This window comes from Notothenia rossii (genome assembly GCF_949606895.1).
Source record: "Notothenia rossii genome assembly, chromosome: 5".
NCBI lineage: Eukaryota > Metazoa > Chordata > Actinopteri > Perciformes > Nototheniidae > Notothenia > Notothenia rossii.
Genome location: NC_136903.1, coordinates 77,219,219 through 77,236,562, shown reverse-complemented (window position 1 = coordinate 77,236,562; position 17,344 = coordinate 77,219,219). Strand labels below are relative to the sequence as shown.

Below are 17,344 nucleotides of genomic sequence, written 5' to 3'. Positions count from 1 at the left end.
ACTCAAGCTTCCAAATAAATATAAAGTAGAATAAATACTTTCTATTTTTAACAAAGACTTTATATTGTAGGCTTTTAATACTGACAATATTATTTTTGCTGAGTAGAATAGAATAGAATGGGAGGGATGAAACCCCTCTTTAATGGTCACACATGCAGAGCACACAGTGAAATTTGACCTCTGCATTTAACTCATCCTAGTAACAGGAGTCTAGTACTAGGAGCAGTGGGCAGCTATTGCACAGCGCCCGGGGGGAGGGGGAGGGGGGGGGTTGTCCGGTGCCTTGCTCGGTGCCTTGCTCAAGGGCTCCACGGCAGGGCCCAGGAGGTGAACTGGGACCTCTCCAAGTAGCAGTCCACACTCCATATTTAGGTCTGTTCGGGGACTTGAACCGGAGACCCTACGGCTCACAGTCCAAGACCCTACTGACTGAGCCACTGCCGGAGGATGGAGTACGTTTCTTTTGTACTACTTAATATTGTACATTAAACGGGTTATTGGACATTGTTCAAATTCAAAGTTACCTTGTTTTTAGGAGATTTAGGATTTGTGTCATTATCCCTCTGCTGTAGCTTGAGCTCAACTTTAAAACTGCTGTGGATATTGCTTTCACCCACTTGAGTTTGGGACTGGTACAGACAGCAAGAACAATTATAGGAATCAATATTATTTAAACTTAAAATTAGAAAAGTTTTCTCTCTATGTTCAAGGTATTATTAAATTAAGATTTTATAAAGGAATCCTCATGTTAGCCATCCTTCAACACCTGGTGAAACAGTCCCGTGCGATTCTCTCTACATGGGTTTGACACTGACCTTTGAACTTTAAACCCTGACCTGGGGCATAGACTGGGCTGCATACACACTATTTAGGTTGAGGCATCTGATCTCTTTTTGGAAAAACGTGCGTGGCGACCCCCCAGAGGCTCAGGTCAGGCAGAAGAAACCTTGGTGATGTGGTGTTCAGGGGAGGGGGTTGATCTGAAAACATCATTCTTCTTCTGTGAAGGAGGCTACAGCTCTTGTTTCGCTCTTTAGATGTGTCTGATCACTCTGCTGGAGGTTCAGCTTGGTGACGGATTGATGGATGAGGGAGGCAGACATAATGAAAAGCCCCCTGGAGTCAGGTGAAGGTGCAGCCTCGGCTCCAACCCCCAGACTCAGGTCACTGAGTTTAACATTGGGAGGAAATGCTTTTATGGTTCATAGTGTTAATGTTGTGTAGCAAAGACATAAAGCAGTCGCTTAGCTTTCCATGTTGCAACCACATACTGTATTCACAATAAACTGGTGCATCTCTCTTTTTTTGGTTTTGGCAGAGTTTTAGAACTTTTTGTGTTTTTTCCACATGAAAAGACAAAAGAAGAGAATAAACTAATACAGTTAAAACCTCCTAAAAGCACATAACAAAGGTTTGTTTTAATATTAAAAACATAAAGCCTGTGCATGGTTATCCTCTAATGAGTTTCTTCTGCCCTCTAAACACGACTTTGGCTGAACTCAATACCTGATTGGAGGAGAAGAAACACATCCTGTTCTTAATAAAAACATGGTACTTTATTGATCCGCTGTAGACGTTCAGTTTCCAGTGTTGCCTTTTAGTTTTCTGACCTGTGGCAGTTCAACATTCCTGACTGCTTATTGGGCAGAACGTTTGGGAGAAGGATGAGCGTGACACTGACCCTGTGCAGACCCCTGCTCAAACTGCCACACAGGTGTCTGGCCTCGGGGGGGGAAGAGGGGGGAAGGATGTCCTAACACACACTGAACACAACACAAACACACTCGTACTGCAGATATCACCCCCGGGGCTTTTATCCTGCCCTTGACCCAAGGTCACTTACCTTGTCTTCTTGAGTTTTGTTGTTTCTTTTCCCTCAAACTTGCTGCCATTACTATATATTTTTTAGCATGCTAATGATTTGTACTAAAAGGCAGGCACTCTCTCTCACCCTAAAGCTACAGACTGGTTAAATAAAGCTCTTGTGACATAGTCCCCAAATCAAAATCCGAATGGAGTTTCAGCTGTAGTTTATCTAGTCTGGTTAAAAAGGATCAGAGTATTACATCGGTTTGTGTTTCATAGTCAAATGAAATGTTTATCAAATGTCAACCTTTTGTTTTATACTGTATTGCTTATTGTATGCTGTTTACTTTTTAAATGTTTGGCAATTGAAAGAGATCAGTGTTGGTGTGAACATTTCCAGATGTTGTAAACTGAGAGGGAAATAGTTTAATTGGCTGGTAAACCCTGGCATTGCAAAGCACCAACATTTAATTGCGGGGGGAAAATGTTCTCCAAGCAATTTTCTCTGCGTTCGTTCTCTTCTTCCGTTCTGTGACTCTCGTCTTTTGTGGACATGGAGAAAGTTGGCATGCCAACTGAGTGTTCCCTCCTAATTTTCTCCATGGCTTTTGGTTTTCAGTCCATGATTCCTTCTGCTGGCATGAGAAGTTAAACCGCCAAGTTTCATCAAGTTTAAAACTACACTGTGAGCATAATCTATGCTGACTGACCCCCATGTGGACATAATGTATTAATGCAGTCAATGTAGAGCTGTGTCTCGAGACTCCTGTGTAGCAGTGAACTCATTACTCCTTTTCATTCTCAATTCCCATATCTCCGCATTATGCAGACGCTCTGCAGCTCAAATGATAGTATATGGTGAGCTGTCAGCACCTGTGTCTGACCCAAGTCATTATGTGTAGTTTGGGACGTGGAAGGAAAGATGTTATCTTGCCTGGGTAATGACAGCCTCGGCAGGATAATTAGCTGATGGAAATGAGATAGAAAAGCTTTGACTCCCGGTGGAAGTGTTTTGGAGGTTCTGCATGATTGATAAAAGCCATTTCTGGTTTGTGCAAAAGTCAGCAAGTAAACGGACAATGCATAAATATTACATATTTCCTTTTATCTCAACTCAATGTATTACTTTCTATATGTTGATACTTCTTTGGATACATTGTGCTTTCTTTCAATATTTTCTTTCTCTTTAATTTGATAATAAGGAGACAGGTTTAAAGTTGGAAACGGCGCACACAATTTACCACAGTCATTTTCGTGAATTTCCAGGCACTTTCCACATTTTCACAAACCAGATCCAGATTCAAATTTGGAAAACATTTCAAACTTAATCAGACTGACATTAAAAGGAAGACACATTTTGTTCCTTACCCTTACTGCTAGAATCTCCAAGTTGTTTTTACCAAAACATTAGTGGTTTTCCTGTTCTCTGTTCTTCCATTTCTGCTTTGGCTGTTGTTCAAATAAATGCAGATTTAACTTTTCCCTTGTTTCTTCCCATCAGATGTTAATGAATGCGAGGAGACCAATGGCGGCTGTGAGGCTCTCTGCTGTAACACCATCGGAAGTTTCTACTGCAGGTGTCCTCCAGGACAGAAACTGAATGAAGAGGGCAAAACATGTCAAGGTGAGTCCTCTATAAAATGATACCAATTTGTGTGGTTCAGGTTATCATATTTTACACCTATGATGTCTTCAGGCTTTCAGATCTAGCTTTTTTGAGCACATGAAACCTGAAATTCACATCACTACACTCAAAATATTCCTTCAAGTACAAATCACCTCTAAAACAAGTCGTAGTATTGCTCAGCCTGAGATGACTGCATGTAATTTGAACCCCAGCGCTGAAAAAATGGTGTTCATATACTCCACTTAACATCCATTATACTATTACATTAATAAGCCATGCTGGCGTTGTGGCTCCTAGTCCTACATATCATAACTGTGGGTGGTTGAAACCTACTCAGACATTCATGCTTCATTGAAGATTAATCTTCACCATTCTGAAGACACCATTGAATGTGATTTTGTGTGAAATATCGCAGCAACCATTGAATGGGTTGCTTGGTTGTCCTTCAATTTTCCATCAAAACATCACAACATTGTGCACCTTCAAACTGTATGTTTTCGCCATCAGCTTCATCTGTAGTTTTTTGTGTAGTGCTTATCTAAGCCCTCTTCCTTTCTTTCTTTGTTTATCTACACTGTAGATGTTAAAACTATGTAGACTTCTGCTGTTTCACGACTGTCAGTGGATGAAAGCACAGCTACTTTCAAGAGGCCCAGCATCCCCGAACCACTGCTCATCTTAACTGAGCATCTTCCCAAGCCTTTTCCCATGACATTCCCGTTTTGATCCATCACGGTTTGACGTTTCTGATTAGGAAATATCTCCACAATAGTGTTTTAATCAGAATAATGATTCCTCTGTGCAGTAGCCAAGCCTAGAGGACAGAGTGCTCTGCAGTATGGCTGTCTGCTGGATGAACCAGAGGGATCCAGGTCACGGTTATTACGAGCGGTTGATAGGAACGTTGTCACAGCTGGCTTTCATAGCTCTCTGCCCTCCGCCACTGGTGTTTGTTGGAAGAACGCAGCTAACCGCAGAATTAATGTCCTAATTGTCTGTAATTGGTAGTAGTATTAACAGAAGTAAAAGAAGCAGGATGGATGTGGTGGATGTTTAAGTTAGCGCTGCATGTGTGGCGTGCTGAGTTTGCAGAAAGTGATCAGCTTTCCTTCGGTCTGACACACTGAAGCTGGGGGAGCTTCACGCACAAAGTCCAAGTCTGGATGAGAGACAAGATCCATTCATTGAGCTGTTAGGAGTAAAAAGGTTCTCGGCAGTTGATTGCACACAACCACATTACTATTTTGGGGGAATACTGTCCTTGGCAACGTGCAATTTCTTTGATGAAAAACATCTGTTCTGGGATGTTAATATGCGACTGCTGGCACTGACAAGAAACAAACAAACGCATCTTTTGTTCAGTGCCGAGAAAAACGAAAGAAAATACTGAATTAACAATTGAATCCCATTTAGAGAGTTCCCTAGATTTTAGCTCCTCAAAATGTGTTTTATTTAGGCAATATTTTAGTCATATATACTTTTTTCCCCCGTTGAATAAGCATTGTTGATACAAATGGCAATGATCAAAGTGGAAGAGGCCAACAGTGACTGCAGTCCAGCTCAGTACAGTGCAGCAGTGTCGACATTTTAGCCATCATGCTTAATGAACTTTATGCTCAGACCAATACGAGCGTGAAGGTGGGAGTAATGGTGTGCCCATGCTTGGCACCTGTCCTGAGAGTGAGCTCTAGGGGTGTGTGGGTTACTGTAGGTCCAAAATCAGCAGCTATTGGATGCTCTTGTTACCTCTCAGAGCAGGACAGTTCCCGGAAAGACTTTCTTAAAAAGTAAAAAAAAAACTCAATGTTAGTACGTTCTGTTTTTTTATCACCCTGGCAAAGTATTTCAAAAAGTTATGGCTCCAGGCTTATCATCTGTCGTCCATGCCTGAGCGAGCTGCTTTCCTCCTCACCTGGCTGGCATCAGTGTCCACATGATTCTAAAGTGTGCATTAATATGAATTTTATGTGCAGACTTTTGAAGAAGTTGGCATGCACTGAGACAAAAACACAGTGTATCACTTTCTGCTGGTTGAGTACTTCTCAGATGCTTGTGTCCTGATGTAATGATATTACAGGTGTATGTTTCAGGAACTTTAAGTTTGCATTATTAAAAAGAAAGGTCATAAAAAGTGAAGCTTAGTCATTGTATCCCGCAGAGGTCTCTTAAGGGCCATTTCTGTTCAAATCGGGGAAATGATGCTGACCATGACCACACTTTGCTCTTCATAAGCTCTGTAACGTGCCGTCACAGTGCTGCTGCTGTGTTTGTGTGCATGTGTTGGCAGATCATGAGAGTGCACAGTATTTAGCTCCTGAATAGATGATTTCACTGCAAGGCTCATTCCTTTCTCAGATGTTTAGATATTAAACACTGGATTGAATGTCTGGCACTTATTACATTTGGCTTTCCTTTAGTGGCATTTAAAAAATATATATCAAAGGAAAAATATAGACGGCACATACTCTTCTGTTCACATTCTTTATGCTCCAACACCAGAGTGATGTGCACTCATAAATCTTGCCCCTTTATCGCGTACTAGTCTTTGAAAAAATGCAGTGGCCCTGTAAAGTTGTGTACATCTTTCAGGGACAGACATCAATCACTGTTGGCTGTGAAATATGCAGAGGTATTTATGTGTAATTCATAGACCACTGGATATACCTTTAGTGTGGGGAGAGGGGAGAGAGAGGAGGATCTTTATTGTGATGGAGATTTAGTTTGGTTAGATAGGAGGGGGAAAGGGAGAGGGAGAGGGGGATGGAGGAAGGCAGAGAAAAGTCAGGAGGCAGAGTCAATAAGAAGTATTACCCTACATCAGACCAGGATTCAGCACCTGCAGAGCGGGTCATTCATTTCATTTGTCATTGCAAATTTGCTTGAGAAAAAGTACGATTGAATTGCCTTGCATTTTTTCAGTAAATATTATCATATTTTTGTAAAACCTTTCCGTGAAGCATTCAATTTGCAACCATGGCTTTGTCATCAGGACAGTGGATTTTCTTTTTGGTGTTAATTGAAGCGATGGCATACCTGGCATCTGCAGCAAACTATCCACAGAATTACTACAGGAGGATTTGCTATAGGCCACACTGTTACCATGGATACAATGGCTACAGACATTCCCCCCCGGCAGCAGGTAAGGTGATCATTTCACTGTCAAAATGCAGATAAAGCTGTCGCAGCAGTACTACAATGCTATAAATACATTTTTGGTCATAGAACACGTTTATATACAGTAAGATTTAATGCAGGGAGTAACGCACAGTAGTCAGAGTTTATCCGTGCCTCAGTCTGCTGTCTGGCACTTTGTCTCTGATCAGAGAAGGGGAGGACTGCTTTTACAAATATTAGAGCCCATGAAACATGAGCTATGAATCAGGAAAAGTGTGTAATATCGCAAACCCAACCAAGGCTAGATACCAGTTAGCTTTCACCAGATGATGCAAATATTTGTATGACTCTTTTCATGTTTGGCAAGAGTGCTTGGGGATAAATGTACGAGATGAAGCATGTTTTAAATTTATTATAACCGTATTGCTCACAATCCTCCCTCGGATCTGCTGGTAGATGTCATTTTTGAAGATAAATCATGGCTATTTAAAATAATGTATTATGTGTACCAACAAATCACCTTTCGGAAATGGACCAGAATAGTTTTCCATGATGAATGCACTGTGCTGTAGGTGGTTGCGGGCAGTGAATTGATGTGTTTCTGAATAAGCCAACGTCTGCGGAGGCTTTGGCTCTGAGCTGTTTTGGGGGATCATATTCTGGAAGTGGAAATCAGCCTGGAGGGGCTTCGCTGTGCGCTGCAGTCTACAGAAGATCAGCAGCTCCACAGCGCTGCATCGCTTCATGAATAACCAAACCAGAGGACGGCATGCGGCAGGGATGGAAAAATGAAGGGAAGGTTTCTGCCAGCTTTCCTGGACAAAGTGGAGCCGGAGTTTGGCAGCTGAGAAACAAAGAGGGGGAAAGTTTAAAAGCTCATTTCTGCCACAACATTATATCTGAAAATGTTGTTGGATGTAATTGGAAGTAGATGGGCTGAGCCGTAGGATATTCTTGAATTAAGATGTCTGGAAAGGGTTTTACTGGAACCATTAGGCAAGTAAATGAAAGTCTCTTTATGTTCATTCACTGCAGTTTGGTTCTTATACTAATCCTAGGGTAGTTTAGCTAGGGTCTGTTGTGAAGCACATTAAGCACTACGTTTTTATAAGTACAGTTTGATTTATAATAGAATTTTCGATGATGCTCACATGAGGTTTGTCCCATTGGTCGAGTAAAATTAAGGATGAACTTATCTTTGTTTTACCACTGAGTGACCACACACAAGTTTTATATTGACAATGGATGAAATGAGTGTGTATAATGTGTGAAAACGATCGCTTGTAGTGGTGAACCTATAACGAATCAGTGCAAAAGTTTTGCAAAGAGAGGCAGCATCGTTCAAATCTTGTCTATATTTAAAGTTGTTTGTAACTTTATTGTATTGGTTCAGTTTATTTCCTCCACCTTGACTTACAGCAGTGACAGTCAGTAGTTATCAGAGAAAGGTCTTTCAAAATCACTGCTCAGAACTAATCAGCAGACAGACACAGTTTAGCAGCCAATGAGAAAGATATTGCCTTGAGTTCAGTTGGTGGAGACCAAAATAGGAGCTAAAAGGAGAGTTGGGCATTCAGTAGACAGGTGTCCAGAAGCACAATGCCAAATGTGTGCTAATGTGGCTCCGTATCTGCTGCGTGTGTTTAGTATAAGTATGTTTTAATATGTTAAATTATTTTAATTTTAGATTAATTAGCACCAAAAGTGTTATCTATGCATTTTCTACACCCAGTTCTTCTTTGCACAGTTGCTGTCTCTCTAGCACAGACACATATACACATGCAGCAATCACAGTCACAATGACATCTATAGGCAGTTTAACATGGCATGTCTTCTGACTGTCTGAGAATAACCTTTTTCTCATGTGCATATTATTTTTACCGACATCATGCAGCAGCCAAAAGACATTCACACTCACCTCTTTAATGTGTCACACCATTTATTTTCAGTCAGGGTTATTTTCAGCACCTCCACCAGGATCATTTGACTAATGTTGAAGCAAACAGGTGACTGGAGGAGAGGCGGGTCAGACTTCATGTCCTAATGTTCCTAATGATGAAGGTAGCCTAGGTAGCAGAAGTCCAAACAGAGCAGAGCTTTATTTATCAGCTTTGATCTCACAGGGGGTCTGCTGGGTAACTCAGAAAACGAATGATCAGTCTCTGACCCCGAAAATAAGTTGTTTAGGAAAACACCTTCTTTCATTTGAAGTCGGGTCAAATGACAGTGCCTCACCACCACTTTCCCCGGCGAAGAAACTCATTTTTTTATAATCTCAACGATCGGCAAAGAGGAATGTGTATGTTTTGCATCCTCTGGTTTGAGTTTCCATATGTTTGCAGCACCCAAGGGACTTTGAAAAGAAGCTAAGGAATTTAAATTTGGGTTTAAATGTTCAGTAGTTGTTACCACATGGGGGATTTGTTTGTTTGAGTTGCAATGCACTTATAGAATACTTTCCCTTCTCATCTATCATCTCCTTTCCACTTGGAGTGCATCTTTCTTCGAAGACCTGCGTTAAAGTCCTGTCTCAGCTTGGCAGCTCATCTGGGCTTCATTCTTGTGACCAATTTTTTCTCATAATAAGACAGGATGTAGTCAAATTGCACTAATTTGTCCCTGCTCTCTCTCCTTCTGCCTGCTTCTGTCCACTTCTGCTCTCCCTCCCTCTCTACAGATATTGATGAGTGCCAGGTTCATAATGGAGGCTGCCAGCACAGATGTGTTAACACCAGGGGCTCGTACCATTGTAAATGCGACCCGGGCTCTCGCATGCATGTGGACGGCCGCACCTGCATCGGTAAGGAACATTAGCGCTAAGTGCTAACACTTTACAAGCTGGGAAAAAGGTCAGCAGTCTGAACAAGGGCATGCAACTCCTAACAGGACATTTGGCCCTGCTACGGCTTCGTTTGCATACTGTGACTAACATTACCATCGCAGCTTGATTTGAGGTTTCTTTGATTAAATTAGATACAGAGTATTGAGACGTGCAAAGTTTCCCCTTTGTGATTAGGCTCCAGTTGTTTAAAACTCACATAAACACTGGAACATTGTTTCGAACAAACTCCTCTGTAAGTATTTACCGCGTGTAATATTATTCCGTCATCGTCTCATTAATGTTTAACCACATACGATTTGTTACATGGGCATTTTAAACATGTAAACCACATATTTAAGTGCTTTGAGCACCAGGAAAAGTGCTTTATAAATGTAATGTATTATTATTATTATTATTATTATTATTATTATTATATTTGAGGTTGCAGTAGACCCCTTTGATTTTTGATACAAAGCCCCATTTTGAGATGATTAAAACAATATTTGCTGGTAATAATATCAAACTGAGATACAGTCTGTGGATTTTAAATTCCCTTTAGTGGATAACTTGTAAAAATATACTTTTCTTGGGAGGGAGTTACTCCATCTGATATTTCCTCAAGCATCAATCTACTAAGGCTCAAACGTAATGGTAATGTCGTTATTGGTTAAACAGTGGATGGCTTTTGATTTATTAATTGGCCCATAGAATGTGGGAAAATCGCTTAAAATGGTCTTCTTTTCCAAGTCCAATGAGGTCTCAATAATTGATCCTAAAAAACGTTTTTCATCAGGTCGCCCCCCATCTCTCTGTCCTGGTTTCCTGGCATCTTATTTTCTCCCTAATCTTAAAACAAGGCACAAGGTGTTTCCATATTAATTGATGAACTGACCGATTGTTTTAGCTCTGAAAAAACATACTTAAATACACTACATCATCTTTACTTACTTATTGACATGTCTTTATTGTTTCAATGTATTAACAGTTTTAGATTGCATTAAGTTATGGACTTTACTGTGGCCCCTGTTCTCTGGGTTTAGAAACTGACCCTTGTTTGAACTTCTTCCATGACTTAATCCCCTTCACTGCTTAATCTTTTATTTATTTTTAAATATACAATGGAAGATTCACCACATGATATACTTGGTTCAAATCAGACAAAGTATCACAAGTATTATGAGAGATTGTAAAAAAATAAGGATTGATTTACTTTCATTAAATGCTCCCTTTATTATAAACTCACACAAGATCTACACAGATCTGCGTGTTATCCTGTCACTCTTGACCTCCGCTGTAGCTGTATGTTGTTTCTGTCATGCCAAATACATTAGAATTTGGTTTTTCAGAAATAGCTGACCGGGAAAAGAGTATAAACATGGCATCAGTGTCTGCAGTCAGGAATGTATACAGAGTGTCCTGACATTTAGAGTGGAACTCATTATGTGTTTCTTGGCTTCATAAAGCAAAGTGGTTTCATTGTCTTATTAACAGACACTGTAGCTGGGACCTGACTGTCCCCGCGAGGCCCTCGTGTGACAGCTGTTGCGTGAAGAAATGACTGATTACTTTAATAATCGCAGCCCACATCTGGATAGACTTCCAGGTGGAGCTTATCTGTGAGGCTGCAGTGTTCATATCGTGCAGAGGCAAGCTGCAAAATGTGTGCATGTTCACCAATAGATCAAGAACTAATTATTACTTTCTTCATGAGTGAATAACAGTATTTTTCACTATGTACAGTATGACCATACTGTTCACACCGGATAAATGTCAGCACAGAGTGTGAGGGAGAACAAGAAGAGCAGATGTCCTCACATTTAATTCAAGCTCTGTTTGTCTTATCCAGCTCTTGATCTGCCAGCAGAGGTGAGATCCCACACACTTAGTGTGAGGCTGAATAATATTTGAGCTGGAAAGCTCTCTGTGGTTTGACGTGTACTTGTGATGGATGGATCTTGACTCCTGCCTTGAAGCAAGAAAAACATCGTCTTTGATAGCACCCGGCTGTTCGGCATCTACCTTTTTTTTTTCCTTGAAGGCATTGAGTCTGGGTCTTTGACTGAGGTTAAGTCAATTCCCATGAAGAAGAGAAACCTGGATGGGGAAGATGATTGAGTTGGCTCTGCCCTCAATCTCATCAGGGGACGAGCTTTGTCCATCGCAGAGGTCCTGCCATTCAAATCTCTCTGTGATTGTTGGCCCTTTTGTGGTGATGGATTTCTTGTGGCTCAGAGCATAGCAATTCTCAGAGGTATTCGCTGATTGTAGTAATGTCAGCACAGCATTCATGACCTCTCGGAAAAACATTCCTGTGGATGTGACAGCAAATCAAAAGTAAAATCAATTCAATTGTAAGACTAACATAAAACTGCAGTTTGGCTTTTTTGGGCATTGATGTTTTCCTTCGGAGATGGTGGATTTTTCTCATAAAGCTATAACTGCCTTTCTTTCTGTCTCTTAATTTAACTTTCTCTGGCCTTCATCCTGTCTCAAAATGTTTCCTTTATTTTTTTAACCTTTTCAGCCATTCATTCGTGTGCCATCAGCAACGGAGGATGTGAGCACTACTGTGTGCAGCAGTCTGTAGCTCATTTCCGCTGTCGCTGCAAGCCAAATTACGGGCTGGCCGAGGACGGCAAGCATTGTAAACGTGAGTGCCCGAACTCTGGTGGAAAGCAACACTAAACACACATCAACACATGACACAAGACAGAAAAGAGGAATAATAAAAGGAGAAGGAAAGAGAGCCAAGGAAACTGAATATTTTTGGAAGATTATGAAGGTGTGATTCTCAAGATTTGATTAAAGCATTAAAAAGACATTTTCTGCATCTGCTGCCAGTTGTAATTATCTGACAGGATGTCTGTGCTGGAGCAGGATTCACTCACATGCGATGAGACATTTCATGGGAGTGAATCACAGCAGTCTACCTCATTGTTTTTTTCTGAAATGAGTATTTAGATGTTCTTGCTAGATCTCCATGATCGTTGAACTGCACTGCCCTCAAGGTTTCAAGGTTTCAAGGCTTTTATTGTCATTCGTTCATAGCTACAGTAGTTATGTCGATGAAAATCTTAGGTCCCAGGCTCCACTAACACAATAAAACAGATAAAATAGTGCAAGTAAATACAATACAATAGAATATAAGTAGTGCCATAAGAGTCTATATACAAGTGATACATAATGCGTAAGTTGCAAACAGGTGAATGTTATGGATGTTCGTAGCTCAGGTGTTTAAGGTGTATGACATTATATGTCTTTTAAATGATTTTCTCTCAGATGCTTTGATTTTGTAATTGTTGGCTGAGAGTGGATTCCTCTCATTTTTGCAGAGCTGAAGATTCTTCCAGATGTTTGCCGGGCTTACACAAGTCAAATTCACACTAACTATGCAGAGAGAACAGTAAAGAGATGAGGTGGAGGTGCAGGATGGCAGTGTGAATTTAAATCTCTCCACCTGCTCCGCATTAAGATGTCAGTTTTTAGAGTTTTTTTATGACAATGCCCCAAAAGTTTCCCCCCCTGACTGACACCGGTGGATTTATGTTTTTGCTTTTTGCTTTTCATGTTGCAGTGCAGAATCCCTGTGCAGAACAGAATGGAGGCTGTCTGCACCAGTGTCAGGCTGATGGAGGGAAAGCTCACTGTGACTGTAAAGCTGGTTACATCCTGGCTGAGGACGGGAAAACATGTGAAGGTAAAATCACCTGTAACACGATAACAGTTACAGTATAAAGATGATTTATGTTGCAAAGTAGTGGCAACTTATACAAATATAGGGTGATTCATAAATGAAACGATCCATGTTGATTGGAAACACAAGAGAAATGGAAATAAAATCTACATTTCCATTGAATTTTAGAAAGCTCCTCTCTGTTGACAAATATTGTGTGATCAAATTGAAAGTTTCATAAATCTACTAAACGGGTTTGACATGTTGAGAAGTAATTTTAAGAAGTATTTGACAGATAATGTTTCGAACATCGGTTTCTATCAACACTCAGATTATTTTGAAGTGCAAACATAGAATTGAACATGCACAGATTAGATGTCAATTTTGTTTGATTTGACCTATTTTTGTTGCAGATATTGATGAGTGTGAGAAAGCAGAGGCCTACTGTGCTCACGGCTGCCACAACACACTGGGCTCTTACGCCTGTGTGTGTAACTCTGCCTACGAGCTGGGATCTGATGGAAAACAGTGTTACAGTCAGTTTTAACCCCTTCCACCTTTTATCTCATGCATAAAAACTTTACATTTAGTTGCTACAAGATATTTTTTATAATTTAACGACAATATATCTCTTTTGTGACTGAAAAGAAATTGAGATGGAGATCGTAAACAGCTGCGAGCAAAATAACGGCGGCTGTTCGCACCACTGCCAGCATTCAACCAACGGGCCTGTTTGCTCCTGTAACCAAGGTTACAGACTAAATGACGACTTCAAAACCTGTCTCGGTAAGAAGCTGCAATTTAAACTAATTATGGGCATATTAAAAGATGAAATCACTACTCACAGTAACTGTATAGAAACTTTAGCTTCAATGCTTTACTTTGACCTTAATTGACTGTTAAACCTGAGCAGTTTACATTAACTCATAACAAGTGTCTCTCAGTGAGCAGAGAATCTCATCCCAACATTTGATCCATGATTTGATTCTCTGTGATTGTTGTGTTTGGCAGACGTGGACGAGTGTGGAGAGCAGAGCTCCTGCTGTGAGCAGGACTGCACCAACTACCCCGGGGGTTACGAGTGTTACTGCTCAGCGGGGTACAGACTCAACTCAGACGGATGTAGCTGTGATGGTATGTTTAACTCCTAGTCAGAAAGTGTGGATGGCACTGACACTTAAAAGGTCACTTATTGTGCAAAATCCACTTTTTCACATATTTTATACATAAACACGTGTCCCCTCTGTGTAAAGAGATTCTGAACGTTTCAGGAAAAAAGATTCACTCACCTTTTTGTCCTGATCCATTCATATAAAAACCTGTCTGAAAATAAACTGATCAGATTTTGGCCACTCTATGATGTCATAACGATGACATCATCGTTATCACCTGAATCTCCTCCGAGAGCACCATTGTGTTCTTTTTAACCAAATATCTCTCAGAGGGGCGTGGGGAGGGGCTCCTTATTTTCATCTAAAGCAGGGGTGGGGAACCTTTTTCCTCTCAAGGGCCATTTACATTTTTTCAACATCCTCCGAGGGCCGTACAAATTATTGACCTCTGCTTAAAAGTACTATGATCACAGCCCATTCATTTCGCCTTTCTTTCATGCTGTGCAAAGAAAAAGCAACCTCTTAATCCAGATATATTACCATGACTCACGCATGCATTCACGTGCACGGTTGTGGTATGACCACCAAAACAGAAAGATATTGGACACAAGATGTGTGCAAATGTATTTAGTTTCCTATCCATGTGGACATGATTTAAGTGTGTGTGGGGGGGGGACCTAACCTCCTCTAGGGGGGTCCGGGGGGCATGCTCCCCTGGGAAGATTTTCTTTTTTAAATGTTGACGTTAAAAGCATCAATCAGGTGCACTTTGGGAGCAACATTAGGAGATCTATGGATACATCTCTCAACACCCATATCAAACAGACCTGTAAGCATATTTACTTTTTCTTTATGGATATTTTACAAATAATTCCCCTTTCAAACTGTATTCTTGTTTATTAATAACAACCTTTTTTTACCGTCATATAGTATTTTATACCCGTTTACTTTATTCTCTTATTTTTTTTATAATGATCATATAAAGATGTGCCTTTACCTCACTGGTTGAAGAAAAAGCTTCTTATATTCGTTAGCATAGCTAGCTAACCAGATGCTAATAACAACAAAGTTATTGACTGTATGATCAGTATGACAGATGAACAGATCGCCACTGGGATTACAACTAAAGACACAGCCACGCAAAAACTGCGGCATTTGTACGGCTCCTTATGGGTACTGCTTGGAAGTGCTGGAGCGACGTTCTGGTTCTCTCCGTCAGACGAGACATGTACCACGTGATGACAGGTTAGGCTCGTGTTGTGTTCAAGGACCCTGACATTGGCCAGGAAAAACAGGCACTCGCTTTGTTTAATTTGTTTGCGGTCTAGATTTCTTAAATTTTTTTCTTTTTTGCGTGTGTTTATAAATTACCTCGAGGGCCGTACCAAATGGTCTCGCGGGCCGTATACGGCCCGGGGGCCGGAGGTTCCCCACCCCTGATCTAAACTAACAGACAGAGAATCAGCACTTTTGAAACAGGGCTGAAACAGAGGGGATTATGTGATGCTACAAGGCATGATCTTTTTGGTATTTCGAGCCAAACACCTCAGATACCTATTTTATATATATCTGAGACTCTGTTGAGTGTGTGAAAGTTTCCGTTTAACTCTTAAGACGTCAAAACAAAAAGCTCAGTGTTGTCTTTGTTGAAGTTTAACATGTAAAGCGAGGGCTGCTCTGTTAAAGTTGCCTAGGCCACTCTGAACCTCTCGTGAAGCAAAAGTGTTTGAGTCTGTGTTGTGTCTGTGTTGTTTAGATGTAGACGAGTGTCTGGCTGTTAATGGCGGTTGTGATCACACGTGCCAGAACAGCGCCGGCTCCTTCCAGTGTTTCTGCCGCCGGGGTTTCCGTCTGGACGAGGACCGACTGTCCTGCATCCGTGAGTATCAACATTATAGAGAGAGTGGCCAATTGGGAACCACACCACAGACATAGGAAACCTGGCACACTGTCACACTGCAAAAAAACTTCCTGTGTACAATTGTGCTTTTCGTTCAGTCTGTTTGGTTAGAGCTATTTGAAAAGAGCTGGGAGATTTACGTGAAGTTAAACTACGTTTTTTGGAGAAAAGGTCTCTAATATGTGTCATAGATATGAATATCTTGTAATAAAAAAATAAATGTTATGTCGTTAAATCTATATTTTTCTGAAAACTAAAAGAAAACATACAAACAAGGTGCTAAACATTCAGTTATGAGCACTTTAAATCCTTGCATCAAGGTTGCATTAGGGTCATTATCAAGTCAAGCTTAGAAATAAAATATTTACTTTGCATACTATTAAACTTGTTGCAAGACAATTTAAAGGTCTCTCATCAAAGTGGTGAATTTCTGTACACTTTTTATTTTAAAATGGTTTTATAGTGTGTGTAATTGGCTCTCTTTCTGTTTATCTCCTGCAGCACTAGAAGATGCAATCGAAGCTTTGTCCAGCGGAGGTGCCATGGAGTTCCCTTTGATTCGACCCTTGCTCTTGAAGCAGGACTACAACCAGCCCCTGGAGCGGTTCGACGACTATGAAGACGATGAGGGCGAGCTGAGGGCTGAGAGTAACCTGGCAGAGAAGTTTGGTGAGTATCCCTCGAGAGCCACTAACCAATCATGGCAATAAAGAGGATGGATTAGCTCAGTGTGATAAAGAAGCCCTCAGAAAGCATGAGGTTGTGAGTTCAACTCCCACAGTGTGCAATAAAGAGGAACCTGTGTCTGATTTCCTGAGCGAGACTCCTGGGAGGTGAAGCTGTCTGACAGGCTCATTACTCCAGGTGGGAACAGACCACATGGTGCGGCTCCATTAATGTGCTCTCAGACTGTTGCCTCTTACTGTAACACCGCAGCGTCTTTGGCAGGGCTGAGGCTGAGGCCTGGCAGCCTGTGACAGGAAGTCATAGGCTCTGTTTTCTGTCGCCCAAAATTGAACTCTTTTGACAGGAGCAGAACATTTTATGTGACTAAAAGTTGCAGATGCCTGCAAAACTAATTTAGGGTTAGATCATTTCACCTGACAAATATTTGACTGTGATCAAAAGGTTGTCCATTCAAATAAATGTGTGGTCTGACGTCAGTTTGTGGGTGTTACTTTTTATTGTTAATGCAAGTAAGTAACCATTAACCTTTATCCTATCCAATCTGTGTATGGTAAGCAATGCTCCCCCTAACTTCACTGTAACTTTAGATACGAATCTCTGCCAA

General features: G+C 40.9%; 1 protein-coding gene across 2 annotated transcripts in view; it reads left to right on the top strand.

The window, feature by feature from the left end:
- The window catches only part of megf6b (multiple EGF-like-domains 6b), a 56,523-nt gene that overhangs the window by 23,767 nt on the left and 15,412 nt on the right, over positions 1-17,344 (top strand). The window contains exons 5-13 of one of the 2 annotated variants that reach the window (XM_079683156.1): positions 3,308-3,430; positions 9,225-9,347; positions 11,893-12,018; positions 12,943-13,065; positions 13,455-13,577; positions 13,690-13,827; positions 14,053-14,175; positions 15,910-16,032; positions 16,555-16,722. In XM_079683156.1, coding sequence (XP_079539282.1) covers positions 3,308-3,430; positions 9,225-9,347; positions 11,893-12,018; positions 12,943-13,065; positions 13,455-13,577; positions 13,690-13,827; positions 14,053-14,175; positions 15,910-16,032; positions 16,555-16,722 — 1,170 coding nt within the window. Of the gene's footprint in view, positions 1-3,307; positions 3,431-7,483; positions 8,847-9,224; positions 9,348-11,892; positions 12,019-12,942; positions 13,066-13,454; positions 13,578-13,689; positions 13,828-14,052; positions 14,176-15,909; positions 16,033-16,554; positions 16,723-17,344 lie in introns of those variants that run through there. The other variant, XM_079683157.1, reaches the window with a different exon arrangement.